The 19,703-nt window shown below is 40.3% G+C and overlaps 1 protein-coding gene across 2 annotated transcripts in view; it reads left to right on the top strand.

Annotated features, from left to right (window-relative positions):
* Positions 1-17,696, top strand: part of acaca (acetyl-CoA carboxylase alpha) — a 57,679-nt gene extending 39,983 nt beyond the window's left edge. For both annotated transcript variants that reach the window (XM_017700151.2, XM_017700142.2), the window contains exons 44-54: positions 2,444-2,587; positions 3,604-3,724; positions 4,505-4,601; positions 5,703-5,799; positions 6,410-6,545; positions 7,012-7,189; positions 8,676-8,788; positions 12,749-12,903; positions 14,791-14,961; positions 16,100-16,236; positions 17,319-17,696. In XM_017700151.2, coding sequence (XP_017555640.1) covers positions 2,444-2,587; positions 3,604-3,724; positions 4,505-4,601; positions 5,703-5,799; positions 6,410-6,545; positions 7,012-7,189; positions 8,676-8,788; positions 12,749-12,903; positions 14,791-14,961; positions 16,100-16,236; positions 17,319-17,445 — 1,476 coding nt within the window. In that variant the 3' untranslated portion in view covers positions 17,446-17,696. The remainder of the gene's footprint in view (positions 1-2,443; positions 2,588-3,603; positions 3,725-4,504; positions 4,602-5,702; positions 5,800-6,409; positions 6,546-7,011; positions 7,190-8,675; positions 8,789-12,748; positions 12,904-14,790; positions 14,962-16,099; positions 16,237-17,318) is intronic.
* Positions 17,697-19,703: the final 2,007 nt, after the last annotated feature.

The following is a 19,703-nucleotide window of genomic DNA, read 5'->3' as shown; positions in this document are numbered from 1 at the left end:
AGTATCTGCATTTTGATAGTAATATCCAGGATTATTATGAATTGCTCAGGAATATTATGAATTTAGTTTTTGTTGGACAGTGTCTGGGTGTGTATTTATTTGTGATTTTTTTAAATATAGATAGATTCCGTTATTGTATTATGGAAGAGGCTATAAAGGACAAATTGGACGGTATGAAGTTAAGTGTTGAGTAGTTAAGTGACCGTTATTAGTCCCACAACGGGGAAATTTCACCTCCACATTTAACCCATCCGTGAAGTAAAACACCACATACATAACTAGTCTGAAATAGATCTCCTCAGTAAAACAATACCAAATAAAGGAGTTTTTCTTTTCTGATACTTGAACTTTAAACAGTTGTGTATTTAGGTGGCAATATGTGCATTTTAATGCTTTCAGTGTTGAAGTTATGGACAGAAAAAAAGGCAGTTAATTTAGGAAAAACAATTCTCAGAACAAAGGAGATCAGGTCAGTCATGTGTCCACTGCAGCATGGTCTTCATTTTACTTTAAATCCAATGCCTTTTGTTTTCTTCAGGGTTCCAAATGTTATTCAGGCTAAAACTGAGAATTATAATAGCCAGTTATAATTATGGCTGCAAAACATGCTAAAATATATTGTGATTTAGATTTTTTGCCGAGCTCTAGAACAAAGTGTGCATGTTTGTGCATGACCACTTTCTTTTAATGTATCATTCTCATCTCAGTGATTACTGTGTAAGACCTAATTCACACATGCTGCATCTGTGTGGCAGAAAGTCACGCTTTTAATTTCAGTGCCCATGTTAACTTTTCAGCGCTTTCACACAGGCTGGCGTGTGAAGCGGCAGAGCGTCCCACACACCACACTGAAGCAGCACTACATTTAGAGAATAGACCCGGTGCCAAATTTTACTGTGCGCGTCACACAGTAAAATACACTAAAAAGCCATGAAAATCTGTGAAAATGAAATGGAAAACTGTATAAAAACTTCAATTCATGAATCATTTAATTCATGATAAAATACTATTTAAACATTCTGTGCTGCAAACAGGTTTCCTGCTTGGTCTACCAGGCTCGAAACATTTGCCTAATCACAAGTCAGAATGCTGTCAAGGACAAGCGAATATACCGTGTGCTTCAATTATATTCTTATTTAGCAGAGTGACTGATTTGACCATTTACCCGTCTGGAAGCAGAAATGTCTGTATAACTTTCTTGCTCCTCTGCTCTGCAGCACAAATGCTGTATGTATGAAAGGCCAGCACATTCTAGCTGTAGTGTGCACACTGCCATATCACTCATGCCACGCAGAAGCAGTATGTGTAAATAAGGCCTAAGCCCCCTCCTTCTTTCTTTCTCGAGTCGTAAAGCTGCAATAGCACAAATAAAAACAGGTGTTTTAGAATTAAATTTGCCTCAGGCAGGGAAGAAAAGACACTCCCATCATTCATCTGGAATCTCTTTATTTCTCTTTATTTACTACATTTTATTTTGTGTTTCTGGAATTATCACATTATGTACTTGTCCTACTCCTATTTTCCTGTTTCCTTTCCTATTTAATGTAAGCAATGCCAAGTGCCTCGTCCACTGTCTACTGATCATACACTGTGTGTTCAGAGCCACAGGAGAGTGTGACTGGGGTGAGTCCTGGATGGCCAATGGATCTTCATGGTATTGAAACAGTAAAAGACGGAGAAATGTATTTATTCATTTAGTTAATGTCCAGTTAAAACTGCCATTAAGTACAAGTTATTCATGTTTCAGAGTCAGGAAAAAAGCAGAAAAGTTCAAAGTTTCAAAGTTCAGTCTTAGAAGTTGGTTTCATTTTCTGCTTCTTACAATCCAAGTAATCCCAAACACTTTCAGTGATGATCTGGACTCTGGGGTGGTCAGTCCATTGTTCTGAGAACGCCGGCAGCTTCTTTGTTTGATTTGCAAGTGTTTTTCCCTCTTTGTCAATTTGATTTTCTCAGTGAAGGCTTCTTGGCACGTCCTTTCAGACCCAGATGTTGTTTGTTTGTTTGGTTTTTTTTGTTTGTTTTTTGTTTTGAACTCTGGATTTAGGAACCTGTTTTTTATGTTTATACTGTGCTTTTTATTTATGCAAGTGAATTACCTTCTAGATAATCTTCTCAGAAACATCTGAAAAATGTATGTAAAGGGTGGCACATTAGTGTATTTATTGTATGGAAATGGCCAAAAAAAATAGCTGTTTGTGTGATTTTATTTATATTCTATTTTTTTTAACTTACATTTTTATAAATAATCAAAGGTTTCCCTCCTACTGCAACTTGCGTAGTATTGTATCGTACTTCATCCTTTGCCACTACAGCATACACACATACTCCCTAGACATAAATTCTCTCCCTGCAGCGAAATAGTGTTTGGAAACTGACCTATGAGTCTCATTAGAGAAGAGTTAGTATGTTGATGTGCTCTGTTTGTGCTCTTCTTTTGTAGGTGCTGGGCCGTGAGGTGTACACCTCTAATAACCAGCTGGGGGGAGTGCAGATCATGCATAACAACGGAGTCACACACACAACAGTCTGTGATGACTTTGAGGGTGTTTACACTCTGCTGCAGTGGCTCTCCTACATGCCCAAGGTGAACACCTAACCAGTCTGCTCCTTTTGTTATGCCATTATACATATTTATGTGTGTTTTGTTTCTTACGTAAATTATAATTCTTATATGTTATGATTCCTAATAAAGTATCAAGGTTAATCCTTAGAAATCTAGAGTTCGACATTTTGCCTACCGTCCAGTTTACTGTACATAATGATTTAAATGTAATAAAATATTCATTTAATTCATTCATCACACAGAAAAGTAATGGATTATATAAATAATTATGTAGTCTGCATTTCGGCCTTTTTCCTATGAAAATAATAATTAAGAATAAGAATAAAAATTCTGCAAAATGATATAAAATGCATTTTTGAATAAAATGCTTCATATGTACAACATAAAAATAAAACACCTTTGTCTAAATGTAATAACAGCACAATTACAAACTATAGGAGAAAAGAGATCCAATACACTACGCATCCAATATCCTACTACATCTTTTGAGCTCACCTTATGAGTAACCTCTGGAAAGCTATTCCTGAGCGTAGGAGCTATATCAGAAAATAAATTTCCACCAGCTGAGCTGTAAGTGATCGTAAGAGTTCGCAGTATTCCTGCTTTTCATCAGACAAGAAAGACGTGCCGGAGCTAGACCATCAAGAGAATTCAGTGTCATGAGTAACATTGTGTAGTCTTGTAGTTAGTATGTCTTACTTTCAAAATGTTTCTTAAAAGATTCAATGCAGTGTGTTACTGATATGAGACTATAATATATCTTCTGTTTACGACACACAGATGGATTAATGGTTTAGAGTATGTAATTTTGACTGAATTTGTCTTCTTTTTCCAAGATGCATCATGAAGTGTACACAATAAGGGACCTATTATGAGATGGTTAACTTCCTGCTCAGTATTACATAATAAAGTGATTTAAAATGAATTGAGGTTTTGTCATAATGCTAATTTGAATAAATGTTTTTTTGCAGTTCAGTCAGTGTTTTCCAGTGCTTAGTGGAGATTGTTGAAATAATCGAATGACCGTTTCCTTTCAGAACACGGCAAGCCCTGTGCCAATGCTGGCGGCCAAGGACCCCGTCGACCGGCCAGTGGAGTTCGTGCCCACCAAAACGCCTTACGATCCCCGTTGGATGCTGGCAGGACGGCCCAGCCAGAGTAAGTGCACAAACATTTTAGCAGCCACTTGTCAAAAGTTTCGGAGTAGATTGTCTTCTTTTAAAATTCGCTAACACTTTATTTGAGCCCTGCTACTTAACATTGACATATCCGTGCCATGAAAATGAAAATGGCATGGCAGATGTCACATGCTGTCATGGGTTGTCATGCCAGAATGTGTCCAGTAATAAAGCAGTGTCATGTTATTGGTAATTATGAGAGATTTCATAAGGTCTGATGTCATGATTCACTTTGGAAGCAAAGCAGTTACTTATGTCACAGTATTTATTGCAGGGTGGTGTATCTAGCCTGTGTTGTAGGGCAGACGTTGTACTCGTAGATGACTGCAGACCGAGTATAAGTTTTTGAAGCTGGGCTCCAGGTTCAGAGCGATAAGTCTGCGATGGATGGCCCTCTTTCACCACACAGGACAGATTCTATGTCTATAGTTACGGCAGAGGAGAAGGCTTTGGTTTAGAACTGAGCCCATACACAGTGTATTTGAATGGTGATTTCACGCCTCAGGGACAGTGTTTATTTTGTAGATAAGATGACAGAAAAGCCAACAAAAAGGTGTACAGAAAGAAAAATAATGACCCTTTCAGCATTTACACTTGAATAAAACATGACAAAATAAACCAAAATGCCTGTCCGTGGTCGTTATGCTGAGCTCATCTGATTTGTGTCTGTCCTTTATGGCTACAGGTCACATCACTGTGTTCTGCTGCTATAAAAGCTCTGTCTCTCGCTCTCTGTCTCTCTGTCTGTCTCTAATTGCAGATCCTAAAGGAGCCTGGGTGAGTGGTTTCTTTGATCACGGCTCCTTTATGGAGATCATGCAGCCGTGGGCTCAGAGTGTGGTGGTGGGCAGGGCCAGGTGAGCTCCAGCTCATTCCTTCATCACCAGGGATCCACAACAATAATTGGCAGATTTTTGCTCCAAACACAAAATTGGCCCGTTTTATTTATTTTTTTATTTTATTTTGGCTGATCTGTATTGTAATTTTGTGGTGTAAATTATTTGAGTCAGCTATGCACAATTATGCGTGACTCATTGTGCTAAACAGCCAGTTTCCTCTTCCTTTGATATGGCATGCTCTGTGATTCATAGCATTATTTACATTTTTTGGTTTACAAATGTAGAACGCTAGTTTGGCCTGTTAAAAAGCAGCCCAAAAGGGCCATAATGAAAGTGGTATTGGAATCAGCTATAAATCTTCATAATTGGTGCTGCCCTACCATTAAAAAAATACATAAGCTTCACATTGTGTATATATGTTACACATACGTTTGTCTATATATCACTGTTATTATCAGTTGTCTGGGGAATACTGAATTTATTATCCTTGGGAACATACTGTGTTTTTATTTATTAGATGCTGCAGCCAGTATGTCAAAAATATGAGGCTAATTACAGTCCCCTGACCTCCGTGACTTCTGACCTCAGTGCCTCAAGGAGGTCATATTTTAAAAGCCAGTCATCAGTCTCAGGCAGAATAACCTTAGGTTAAATGCATTGGCTTTTGAAATAAGGACTATTTAACTGCACTGTGTTTTTATTGTTCTGTGGTACCTTCATAATTGATTGTAAACTTTTGCTTATCAGTAAAATATGTAGCACTATTTATCAAGTCAGTTTAAAATCGAAAAAGGTTCTCGAGTGCAGGTAGTAACTGGGCTACGGTAATGAGTCAACATCTAATCAATCTTATTGATGAAAAGTTTCATAATCATTCAGGAAAGACATCCATTCAGACAAATGACTGTTTTGAGAACATGTGCTTCACATACATCAGTGTAGGGTGATCAGAACCCATTCAGATACGTAAATTGGTTTGTCATCAAAAATCTGTCCTATAGTTTCAAGAATTCCTCTGACTGAGCAAAACGAGCTCTAGTTATGATGGCACATATTATATCAATTGACAACAAATTAGCTGATTACTGTTTATCACATATTAGTCTTTTTGTTTTGCAGGTTGGGCGGGATCCCAACTGGAGTGGTCGCTGTGGAGACCAGATCTGTGGAGTTGTCCATCCCCGCAGACCCAGCAAATCTGGACTCAGAGGCCAAAGTAAGACACCTAGACAGGCTCACTTTTTGGAAATTGCAGTGCATTGATATGATGGTAGCAATTAAAGTTCAAGTTCAGAATGATAGAGTCAATTATGATCATATAATAATAATAATAATAATAATAATAATAATAATAATAATAAGCACTTAAGCAATAATCTCTCATTTTGGCCAAACTTAAATATGCAGGCAATGTTCAAATTTAAAAAGACATTGGCACATAATTTGTATTGTCTCTAAAATTGAAAAATGAATAAAATTATTATCACCATCTACTGGTGCACTGGATACTGTATTAGCATCAGCTCATTAGCTCATTCATGGTAGCCTCCATTACTGCGGTGCAGCGAAGGGTTTTCTTGTCTGTTTCTCAATATTTTTTTTTTTTTTCTTTTCAAATTGAGAAATTTTCATTTTTGCCTTCTAGCATCATTCATTCTGATTTGTACAAAAAAAAAGTTAATCTGTTCATGCTGGATCATGGTGGAATTTCAGATTTCATCATGCATTGAATCCTTTCCAGGAGAATCATAATCATATTGAATCTTGATGTCAGAAATTTACAACTACAATGTGCTGAAAATGAGTGTCTGTCTTTTCCATGATAGATCATCCAGCAGGCCGGCCAGGTGTGGTTCCCCGACTCAGCTTTTAAAACAGCTCAAGCCATTAAAGATCTGAACCGGGAGGGTCTTCCTCTCATGGTGTTTGCCAACTGGAGAGGTTTTTCTGGAGGCATGAAGGGTGAGTCAGTTAATGACATGTAAATAAGAAAAGAAGACAATCACACAGTTTATGAATTGTTAAAATGCCCAGTGGTTTCAATGTATATTTTGGTGTTTAGGTTATACTTTCTTGATTTGCTTACATGAAAAATTTATCATTTTGCTGCCCAGCTTGGGGGTAGTGGGTGGTTAAGTGCTTTGCCCGAGGTCACAACCACTGATACCCCGTCAATCCTGGGATTTGAACCTGTGACCTTTTGATCCCTAGCTCACCTCCCTCACCACTCTGCTCTGATTAATCTGCTAATTAATACTAACATGCGCAGGACATGGGTGCTCCAAACCCTGGTATAAACAATTTTGGTCAAAACAAAGATAATAAGAAAAAAGGCGGCTTTGTAATAGAGCGGGAGTCACCTAGAGGTTTTATGGGTTCTGCAGTCGATTGTGTCATGCATGAACTTAACCCCTTCTGTCACACACAGACATGTATGACCAGGTGCTGAAGTTTGGGGCATATATCGTGGACGGGCTGAGGGAGTATAGGCAGCCCGTGCTAGTCTACATCCCGCCACAAGCAGAACTGCGTGGAGGATCATGGGTAGTGATCGACCCCACCATCAATCCACGCCACATGGAGATGTATGCTGACAAAGACAGCCGGTAAGAGTAATTTATGCGTGTGTGTGAAAACTTGTGCTTGAGTATTTCATTTAACCATTCGACGTGCCAAAATTCAAATACTTGATTCACTGTTTGTGTATTTGTTATATTCTATCACAGACAGACAGACAGAAAATGTGCAAAAAGGAAAAAAGTGTGGGGGGAAAAAAAAATCTCTGGTCAAATTGCATATGTTGTTGATTTGTTAACATCACAGAGAAGCTTAAATGTGGCATTTTTTGATCATTTTTTCCCCCCAGTATGATAAATTCAGCAACAACAGTGATGTATGTACATGTGTTCTCTGTAGAGGATATATTGACTTATTTTCAATTAGAAAATCAACAGAAGATATTTGACCGGGGGCACCCAAACATTTGCATACTGTTCACGTCAACAGTTCAGTAAAATTCACATTCAAATGTAATGCTTTTGCTCAGATTTAAGTATATTATGATTTGCTAAAACAAAACATAAACTAAGCTGATTTAACTCGATGTAACTCAAGCTGTTGTTACCTACAACCAGAAATAATGAAAAGAGAGTTCTGTGGTTTCAGTTTTACATCAGCAAACTAACATGCTGGAACATGAGGAGGAAAAAAAAGATCACTTTTATCCGTTGCTCACTTTATAGCGTGTTAGCATTATTCAAAGGCAGCCTCCGTTACTGCAGTGCAGTGAAGAAATCTTGATTCTTCACTTTTCCATGTGAATGTTATTGGTAAGAGGGCTCATTGGGATATTGCAGAGTTCTGTAATAAATCTAAATCAATATCTAGATTTGCAAAGGCCAGTATTGTGATAATGGATAACAAACAATATATTATGCAGCCTTAAACTACAACAGATCTTGATCGGTCAGTCTGAAATCTTGTTTTGAGGAAAAACTTGTTTGATGTATGTAAGAAGGAGAAACATTCTATTGTCTGTTAATGTAACACTGAACATCAGAAAAATCTATTAATGTAACTTTTTTTTAAAGCGTTTTTATGGTGTTTTTTAAAAAGAGTTATAAAGATGTTACATTTTTATGCCAACATCAATATCCGCCCTTTGTCTGATTGTTATTTAAGCCCTAAAGGGCCATGGATTCACATGTTTTTACACAGTTTTTCCACGATGAGAAAACAGTGAAAATTACTTAAGAACTCAAGATAATTATTCTATTATCATGACATAACAAATGTTATCTTGAGAAAATGGCATTAATTTTAATATGATAATGACATAAATAGCCCAGTATCTTGAGAAAACAATTGAAAACTAATTTCTGAAAATACATGAAGGAAAAAAAGGTAAATCCTTAGCCCTTTAGGGCTTCTGCTAATTGTACGCACCAAATGCTTAAATATGTATGTTTGCTTTTGTGTATGCTTTCTAAGCTTTTTTCTAAGTTTAATAGCTGATTATTACTCTTTAATAAAATGGGAATTAGGTGTACTTCTACTACTGACTAGCATTAACTAAGGCCGTGTGTTTTGCAGTGGTGGAGTGTTGGAGCCAGAGGGCACAGTGGAAATTAAATTCCGCAAGAAGGATCTGGTGAAGACTATGAGACGTGTGGACCCTGTTTACATGGGCCTGGCTGAGAGACTGGGTGAGTCCAAACAAAGATCTGTGTGTTTATTTATATATATTGCATTATATATACTTGAGTTTTGATAGTTATTTGTGGAGTTAGAGATGGAACACAATAAATGCAGTAAAATAAAGCAGTTCATGCAATACATTTATTTAAAATAATAAATAAGGGATGCTGAACGACAGACACTGTCTTTCATAACCTCCATTCTCTTAACCCTTAAGTCTACCACACACTGGACATGCCACATCATGTGGCCATCAAATAAAAAAAATGGCTTTTAATAAGGTGCAAATAATGCTAAATTAAGCTGAAAGTCTAATCCTACTAAATCTATATGTGTAGCTTGAGATTCATATCTAATTGCCCACACTTTTACGCAGTATGTATGTTACAGCTGCTGCATGATGCTAGCCAGTGCTGTTCATCTGGTGTGGGTATATTCTCACCAGCGGGTTCTGGGACGATCTTGGGGTCTTGCCCTAGTCGACTGTGTCTGGTAAACCTCCCAACGGGAGGCCTCGAGGGGGCGTCCTAATCAGATGCACGAGCCACCTCAATTGGCTCCTCTTAATGTGGAGGAGTGGCGGCTCTACTTTGAGCTCCTCCTGGATGACTGAGCTCTTCACTCTCTTCACTCTATCAAGTAGAGTGTAGCCTGCCACCCTGCAAAGAAAGCTCATTTCCACCACTTGTTACCATGATCTCATTCTTTCGGTCATTACCCAAAGCTAATGACCTAATGTGAAAGTGAGGATGTAGACCGACCAGTAAACAGAGAGCTTTGCCTTATTGCTCAGCTTGCTCTTTGCCAATACAGTCCTGTACAGTGACCGCATTACTGCTGTCACCTGTCCCAGCAGGTCCTCTCCCCTTACCTGGAGGAGGCATGCTATCCTTTTCCAGGTGAGGACCATGGACTCAGAGGTACTGATCTGCATATTAACCATTTTATGCTCTACAAACTGCTCCAGCGCACACTGGAGGCATCCATGCAACGGAAACAGAGACGCCATCTTCAGGCCTCTAGACATAATGCCTTCCTGACCTCTGCTATGCTTTGACACCTTGTCCATGAATATCACAAACAGGAGTGGAGACACTGCACAACCTTGGCAGAGTCCAACAACCACACTAAATAAGCTTGACTTAATGCAGAGTATACGGACACAGCTCTTACTCATGGATGTCTCGGGGAGCATGGTCATAGGCCTTCTCCAAGTCCACAAAACACATGTAGACTGGGTTGACAAACTCCATTGGGCCTCAAAAATCTGCACACAGGTGAAAAGCTAGTCCATTGTACCACTGCTAGAATGGAATCCTCAATCTGAGGTTCAATTATCAGTCGAAGTGTCCTTTCCAGCGCCTTAGCATCAATGTTCCTAGGGAGGCTGAGCAGTGTGATACCCCAGTAATTGACACACACTCTCCAGTCACCTTTCTTGAAAATAGGGACCACCACCCCAATCTGCCAGTCCAAGGGTACTGTTCCTGAGGTCCTTGCGACATTGCAGAGGCATGTCAGCCATGACAACCCCAAAACATCGAGACCCTTAAGCATTTCCAAGCAAATCCCATCTACCCCATTGCCAGGAGCTTGCAAACTACCTCCGTGACCTCCACCAGGGGAATGGACACCCCAGATGCCTCTGGCCCTGACTCCCCTGAGGGAGGCATGTCTCTTGGGTTTGGAATTCTCAAGTCCTACCTCCCTCACAACCACCAGGGGTTTCTTGGGTTGCCACCCTGACATGCACCAACAAGCTTTTGGCCAAAGCTCTGCCTGGTGGCTTCCTCAATAGAAGTTTTGAACACGGTGAACGTGTCCCCCACTTCCTCCAGCACATGAGAAAAATTCTTCCAGAGGTGGGAGTTAAAATCATTCAAAACAGGGGCTTCTGCCAGTCATTCCCAGCACACCCTCACTGTTTGCTTGGGTCTAGCCAGCCAGTCTTCCCTGCCATCTGGTCCAACTCTGGTCCAACTTCTGAGGTGGAGGGAGACCAACCCCTATCAAGGAGTGTGCTTCCAGAGCTGACACTATGAATGAAGGGGAGCCCAACTGTGTCTAGTTGGTACCTCTCAATCTCCTGCACAAACTGCGGCTCCTTTCCCCTCAAAGAGGTTATGTTTCACATGCCAAGACCCAGTTTCCGCCACAAAGGTCCATGCCGCCAAGGGCCTCCGCATCATCTCCTACTGTCTATAAGGCACTGCACTGGTCCCCTACTGAACTGTGGTCCCCCCCCACTTTGCCTTTTCGGGCTGAGCCCAGCCAAGTTTATATAGCCAGACATCAGGCACTCGTCAGGGAACAATACCCCCAGGCCTGCTCCAGGGGTAGGTCCCGGTACCCCTCTCTTGAGGCATCGTACACAGTATTTTGTGTCTATTGATCATAGGGGATTTTGGATCATGTGTCTTCCTTCCAGACACATACGTCTAGTTAATTACATTGTTTATCACATAATGAATTACAATTATGCTGCTCTGACAAAAACAACCAAATGTAAGGGATGTATTTTTCCTTCCACAAAACACGACTGTGCACACAACAGCTTCTCCTCAAATTCAGACACACAATTAAATATCTCTTCTCCTACTTACAAATATACAGGAGGTATTAAGTTTAGAATGAGCACTTCCAGCACAACCACCTTGTTATAATGAGCTGCAGGAGAGAAATAACAAATATAAAATTACTTTCTTATCACTGGAAAAAATATGACTTCTAAGAGAGCAATACACTAAAAGACACTCTGAATGACTGTGCCGCTTGTTATCACTTGCTGTGCATGTGTGCAATGCCGTCACCTGTTTTGGGTTGTGCACCCCCATCTCCTCAGAGACGCCTGTCAATCACACTGTTTGCAGGTCGATCTCATTGCCATAATGCTTGGAGCTTCTTCTCATCCCCTCCTCAGTCAGCCGCGTACAACCAGAGCAGCCCATTGACCAGCAGGCAGCCTCAATGATCAACTCTGACACAGATCAATTTCTAACAGGACCCCACAGCAAATCACATGAGCCTGTAGCCTTTCCAATATTATGCCTCAAACGATTGTATGACACGGTCATCTCTGGCATCCAATAAAGGGCCCATATCTAGCCCTCTCAAGATCATTACATTTTAGCTGACGATTAAATGCAAAAAAAAACAATTAAAATATCTTGTATCTATTCATTGTGTGCAGCTATTAAAGTCTGAAGCGGTCAAGTTGGCTGATTAGGTATTTTGTGTTTTAGCAGTCGACACATTGTAGCTCACAATTGATAGCAAATAAGCATACATCACTTACCGCTGCCCTCAGCTTCTGTAGCATTGTCCACTACACCCAGTCCACATTCTGTTCGGTGTGACATAAACGTGTGACTGTGGAATCTGTGATTCTGTGCAGGATTATCCTGGTAGGCTTAAATAATAGCAGTCTGGTGATGTAATAATTGAGACAGGCCAACCTACAGGAGGTCATGGACAAACTACTTGCTCTTCTTAAATAAAAGTGTGATGTAAACATTTTGACAAGTTTCAAAACATACAGTTCACTCCCAAATAAAATTAAAACATTTACATGTAACCAAATATTAAGTCTACAACAGTTTACCTTGCCATTTTGCATTGAAGTGATGTGGAGTGCTGTTGGAGAGCAAATACATTGCAGTTTATTCAATATATTTGAGCCCAGTCAGATCAGAGGTCCTTTATATATTATCAGTCATAAAGGCACAGTAACAAAAACAGCTTAGTTAATTCTAAGAGGAAAAGTTGGAAAATTATCATGTAAAAAAAAAAAAAAAATTACGGCTGTGTGTTTTTTTTGTTTGTTTGTTTGTTTGTTTGTTTTTTGTACATAAACATCATTAGTGGGGGAGAAAACATGATGATCAGCTTTATTAATTAATTATTTAATATTAATAATGAAATGGGGCAAATCCTGATAGTCCAATCTGTGTGTGTATCTGTGTATCCAGGCACCCCGGAGCTGAGTGCATCAGAACGGAAGGAGCTAGAGACCAAACTAAAGGAGAGAGAGGAGTTTCTTCTTCCCATTTACCATCAGGTGGCAGTGCAGTTCGCTGACCTCCATGACACACCAGGACGCATGCAGGAGAAAGGAGTCATTACTGTGAGCATTTGGTTCTTTTCTATTCAGATCCATTCTGTCCACGTGATTTGTTGGTTTTCAGCTCAACATATTAATTATAAAGTTTACATCTTGCCGTTAATCTTTCCAAAACAAAAATCTGCAAAACTAAAGGAACAACTTAAATGTTTTATCTTGGTCATAATAAACTCCACACTGTATATCCTCTTGTGATGTCAGCACTCACCAACACTCCACCACAGTTGAGAGTTTCAAAGGCCTTAAAACATAATTGACATTGTTTCCCCTTTAGTTTCCCAGGTCAATCTTCTTCTTCTTTCGGCTGCTCCCTTTAAGGGTCACCACAGCGGATCATCTGCCTCCATCTTGCCCTATCCACTGCCTCCTCTACTTTTACACCCACCATCTCCATGTCCACCTTCACTACATCCATAAACCTTCTCTGAGGTCTACCTCTTCTCCTTCTACCCGGCAGCTCCATCTCCAACATTCTTTGACCAATATATCCACTATTCCTCCTCAACACATGTCCAAACCATCTCAACCTGGCCTCTCTGGCTTTATCTCCAAACTGCTCCACCTTCACTGTCCCTCTGATCTGCTCATTTCTAATCTTGTCCATCCTTGTCACTCCCAACGAACATCTCAGCATCTTCATCTCCACCACCTCCAGCTCAGCCTCCTGTCTTTTAGACAGAGCCACAGTCTCCAAACCATACATCATAGTAGGACGTACTACTGTCTTGTAAACCTTCCCTTTCACTCTTGCTGATATTCTTTTGTCACACATCAGCCCTGACATCTACACGGTCCATTGCTCTGGATGGTTGACCCAAGATATTTGAAGTCATCCACCTTTACGACCTCTACTCCTTGCATCTTCACCTTTCCACCTGCCTCCCTCTCATTCACACACATGTATTCCGTCTTGTCTCTACTGACCTTCATTCCTCTCCTCTCCAGTGCAAACCTCCACCTCTCCAGATTCTCTTCCACCTGCTCTCTACTCTCACCACAGATTACAATGTCATCTGCAAACATCATGGTCCATGGAGCCTCCTGCCTGACCTCATCTGTCAACCTTTCCATCACCACTGCAAACAAGAAGGGGCTCAAAGCTGATCCCTGATGTAACCTCACCTTCACCTTGAAATCATTTGTCACTCCAACTGCACACCTCACCACTGTCTCACTATCCTCATACATGTCCTGCACCACCCTAACATACTTTTCAGCTACACCTGACTTCCTCATACAGTACCACAGTTCCTCTCTTGGCACCCTATCATATGCCTTCTCTAGATCCACAAAGACACAATGTAGCTCCTTCTGACCTTCTCTGTACTTCTCTACCAACACTCTCAATGCAAAAATTGCATCTGTGGTACTCTTTCTGGGCATGAATTCAAACTGCTGCTCACTGATTTGAACCTCTCGCCTTAGCCTTGCTTCAACAACTCTTTCCCATACCTTCATGGTGTGGCTCATCAACTTTATACCTCTGTAGTTACTGCAGCTCTGCACATCACCCTTGTTCTTAAAAATGGGGACCAGTACACTGCTTCTCCACTCATCAGGTCAATGTATTATGTTTAAAATGCAACCATCAACCAACCTATCACACAAAGTTAAAACGCAGAAATCTAAAACGTTAGAAATCTTCACTGATACTCTTCCGCTCAGAAATACTTTACAGTACAGAAGAAAAATGCTGTATGAATGTTTCAAAATATTTGCTGTTTTATGTTAACCGTTTATATTGCAGGTATAATTTACCAAGAAAAATTCACAAGAAGTCAAGGTGTCCCCAAACTTTTAATAGGCAGTGCACTTTAAGAACATAAACAACACGGCTGGCTTGGCTTTGCTTGATCAGCCTTACTGTAGTTCTGTGTTTGCTGTTGACAGGACATCCTGGAGTGGCAAACATCGCGGCAGTTCTTCTACTGGCGCTTACGGCGCCTCCTGCTGGAGGACACGGTGAAGAGGAAGATCCAGAGGGCCAACAGTGAGCTGACCGACGGCCAGGTGCAGGCCATGCTGCGCCGCTGGTTTGTGGAAGCTGAGGGTGCCGTTAAGGTACGGAAAAATGGTTTTAAGTTGTGGGTAATTTGAGTAACGGTGAAATGAATTGTGGTAGGGACCAACTAGTATGATCTTATTGGTATGATGCAAACTGGTATGTCATAGTGTTGATTTATTAAAATATATGGATATCCAAACTTGTTAGTATTTGTTTACTAAATTATATTTACATTTATTGCATTTGGTAGACAGTTTAATTCTAATTTAATCTAGTTACAGAGAAAGTGAATGCTGCATTAGGAGTGTTGCCCAAGGATTCTAATAGGTGTAGCTCCTGCCCATCAAACCCCAGTCTGCTGCATGGAGGGCAGTGGTGTTACTTGCTTACGTGCAATGTACGTGTAATGCTGTTGCATCTGCATCTCGTGATAAGCAACGTCTAAAACATGTTATAGTTGAAATTAATGTCAAACAACAAAATGACATATAAATTTGCTTATTCTGCTGTTCTAAAATAAAATAAGCTGCATTATAGCATAATACCACTTGTAAAATGATAGTTGTCCCCTACAGGATTTCATTTATATTAGGATATTGGACCTTTATGTGGAAACTGCATTCTACATTCAATTAATCTGAAATGGTAAACAGCCAATAATAAAGGCTATTATAAGCCACTCTGTTTTAGTCCAGCCAGGCCTGGGCAGGAGAGGCACACATGAAGAGGTCCTGGAGCATTGCCAAGCCCTCAAGGCAGCTCCAAAGTATCTGTGGAAGACTGTGGCTGGAGCAGCTAATGCATTAACCCAATCAGAGGCGACTATCTTAAGCCGCAATTAATCTCCTTCCTGGCATGCACAGATAGGAGAGCAACATGCTGTTTCTTAATTAAAAGCAAACGGATTAAAAATGATTAATAAAGGCTGTTAAATGTTCCCGCCGACTAAGAGTGCAGCCGCTTTTTTTTCCATAAGGAACCATTAACGGGCCGACAAATCTTCCTGAGTCCGGCTTTGTTTCAGATCAGCCTGGTTTTATCTGTAAAGCACTAATGATTTTTTTTTGAGAACAGGGAAGAGATTGTTATGGGCTTTTTCCCAATACAAACATTCTTCAAAAGGGGTTTTAGGCTGGAGAATATGACAGTTTGAAGACGTTTGACACTGTTTATAATTGCTTTTCACTCTCTCAGGCCTATTTATGGGACAGCAATGAGGATGTGGTGGAGTGGCTGGAGAAGCAGCTGACGGAGGAGGAAGGTGCCAGATCAGTCATTGATGAGAACATTAAATACATCCGCAGGGACCACATTCTCAAGCAGATCCGCAGGTAAAAGCCTGTTCCTCTGTGTAGTCGCCATTGGCTTTCTAAATTGTGCTTTGATTTAAATTTTAAATGTCTATTAAATTTACAGCATTTTTCTCAGAAGTAGGCTTACAGATGCAGAAACCTGGATAAAATGCAGACCATTTAGCTCAGTAGCTGACGGTCACTTAAGTGTTCTACTCTAAAAGAATGAAATGAATAAATAATCAAATATCAGTTTTCCCTGTTGTTCAGTTGGGTTCTGTGAAAATATTGCTGCTTTTATTCCCTGTTGAACATTTCTAAACCCTTCTAATACAGAACTGTGCAAAAGTCAGAGCCCATCTTTATTTACAGTGAACATTATTCATTTGTCAGTATCAGGGAAAACGGCAGACATTTCAACAGAAAGGTACACAAATATATACATATTTCTTTAGTATGTAATACTAGGTTTTTGTTTCACAAAGAAATCTGCAGGGATGGTTTTCCACACCTACAAAGTTCGGTCAGGTGAACGCATTTTCATGATGTTTCAAAGTACAATTAAGTACATTTACAGTACAATGTATATTACAGTTACAGTACAAAGTGCAAATCTAGTACAATTTCTTTCAGATCTGGATCAAGAGTGGAGCTTGATTTTCTTCTCTCTCTAAAAGATGAAAGCTTTAAATGCTGTTTAGCTGATGGGGACCATTTTGGTGGTCTGCCAGGTCTTGCTCCCATTTTCCCTATATTTTTTTTTTTTTTTTTTTAACTCAGAAATATCCTCAGAATAACCTGTACTAAATGTCTGTTTGACTGGAAATGAAATAAATAAAGGGTGGTCTCTGACTTTTGTGTGGTACTGCATCTTCCTCTCTGTGGATACACACTGTCTGTTTAGTTATGTCACTCTGTTATCATAATGTAATCTCTCTCTCTCTGTCTCTCTCTGTCTCTCTCTGTCTCTCTCTCTCTCTCTCTCTCTCTCTCTCTCTCTCTCTCTCTCTCTCTCTCTCTCTCTCTCTCTCTCTCTCTCTCTCTCTCTCTCTCTCTCTCTCTCTCTCTCTCTCTCTCTCTCTCTCTCTCTCTCTCTCTCTCTCTCTCTCTCTCTCTCTCAGCCTGGTTCAAGCCAATCCTGAGGTTGCTATGGATTCCATCGTCTACATGACCCAGCACATCTCCCCAACTCAGCGGGCTGAGGTGGTGCGCATCCTCTCCACCATGGATGCCCCTGCGTCCTCTTGAACACACACATCAGGCCTTTTTTTCATGGAGCTGCTGGAAACCGGACAAGAGGAGCCAATATGGACTACTAGAACTTCAGACGCAACTCTGTTGGCTATGATTCTGAACAAAACAGCTGTGTAAAGTCATGCAAAGCCATTTTTGTGGCACTTGTCTCTGTGCTAATATATCAACATGATGTACATTTTGAATACGCAAGTAGAAATTCTATGTGACAGTCAATCATTAGTGATAAAGCATTGTTTCATAAAGTGGAGTTTCATATTCACATTGTAGACGCACATGTTAGAGAGGATATTCCTGTCAAGAGAAGTTTTCCATAACTTTACCTTAAAAGTGGCAACGCACTTAATAGCATACTCAATGGCAAAAACATGGCCAGTTGAGGACCCCTGCTCTTTTGCTCTGTTTTAAGTACAGCAGTGTGCCTTCTGTCTGACAGTCTCACAGGGCCAGATGTGGTCTCGTAATGAGAACCTCTGGAGATGACCATGAGAAGTTCTGGGCTAAAGGTGGGTGGGAACGTAGACAACTTACAGTGGAAACAAACTGGGTGTGAAATTTGTGAACTAATCCAACACCTCGTGAAGACGGAGCTCAACGCTTTGGGTGATGGTTTGCTTGCCAACATTGTCCAATGGTCAGCAAGCCTGTTGTTAGGCAATGACTGCAATGCTAGTTAGCAACTCCAACTAAGCACGTAGACGTGAGCCGTGTGCGGAGATGGTGTTGTCTTCAAAGCATATGAAGTGGTTTCATGCAATCCAGATGTGTGAAGAGCCCAGACTAGGAGGAATTTTGCGGGTGTGTTTACCCTTTTTAGAGGCTGATTTTGCTGCGATCCAGCACCAGAAATTTTAAGTTGTCCCCAGATGTTACAAAATCACATCTGGCCCCTGAACGATGAATGAGGTCAGAAAAAATCTCAGAGCAAAAGAGAAGTTCCTTTAACCTGGGCCAACATGGGTGCACATGCATCTCCTAAACATGTAGCAACCCTTAGCTTCCACACACGCTACTGTTCAAGCTTATTACAGTCGTAACCCAACACACCTGTGAGTGCACCTTACCCCACCTCCCCAACCCCAAATCTAGTTACACACTGGTCACACAGTGTATTTAAGGGTTATTCAGCAGAAGCAACTTGTATTGCTTGTTTGTTTTGCCCCCTTGGTAACTACCAAAATCTTTTTTTTAAATGTGCAATGCAACACGCACAATGAGAGTTTTTGTTTTTTAAATATAACTAATTTATTAATGAAAAGTTATGGTTTAAAAATATAAAAATAGATGAACCATACGGGATGCTGTAGTTAGATGCTAAACTAAAACTGGATGTGTGCTTTGACCTTCGCAATAGAAACATAGGACCAAAGCGAAGGTCAATGTTGTCTAAACAAAATATAAAAATGACTTTTTTTGTGAGTTACATGCTGTACACTTTGTGATTCTTCTGTTGGAGAGGAATGACGGGGAAATGGAGTAATTAGTGATATGAGGTGAGTGATGTGGGTCATGTGTGCTGATGGAGGGAATGAGAGCTGGGCTCAGTCCACTGTTGTGTCCGGCCTTGTGAAGGTGGCAGATGCTGCTGGAGTGTCTTTAAGTTCAGCACCTGTGTAGTGACTACTTAATGGTTTACTTAATGGAATACCTAAAGGTCAGAGGAGGCGTGTTTATTATAAGTTTGACCTGGACTGATGGTGGAACTGCTGGGCCTGTCTTGCCTGCCTGAATGTGTTACGCGGCTGGCGTATGTTTACTGTGGCTAACTGGAGTTGCCTCTCAATATAACTAAATAAAACCAGTTTATTAAACCTCTGAAGTGGCACTTTATTGCCAGCTAATGAATTGGTATTCTGGCCCACCGGGGCCATTTAATAAGAAATAATACATTTAAAACATGGAGCAACTAAAAAAAAAAAAAACATGGGCTCAGTTGCACAAAACATCAAGTATTTCACTGCCTACATTTTTCTAGATTTTTATTTTATTCCTCTAATGTGGTTTTATGTACCAAAACTTTAATTATTAGATGATCATTTTCCGATCCCTGCTTATCCTTGGAAATTAGATTGCTTTCCATTACTCAGGCCTTTAGGACTGATATGTAAATGACCTCAGCTCTGATTGGCTGTCCTGTATTGTGGCTCATTCAAAAAAAGCAGTCCAGGCTGAAACGCTCCTTATAGGCTTTGTGAATGGGTGTAACTAAACTGCTGTAGGGTATTTTTTGTGGCTGGGTTTCCATTTATGGG

The sequence above is a fragment of the Pygocentrus nattereri genome, chromosome 23 (genome assembly GCF_015220715.1).
Source record: "Pygocentrus nattereri isolate fPygNat1 chromosome 23, fPygNat1.pri, whole genome shotgun sequence".
In the NCBI taxonomy this organism is placed as follows: domain Eukaryota; kingdom Metazoa; phylum Chordata; class Actinopteri; order Characiformes; family Serrasalmidae; genus Pygocentrus; species Pygocentrus nattereri.
This window is presented reverse-complemented; position numbering and strand designations above follow the sequence as displayed.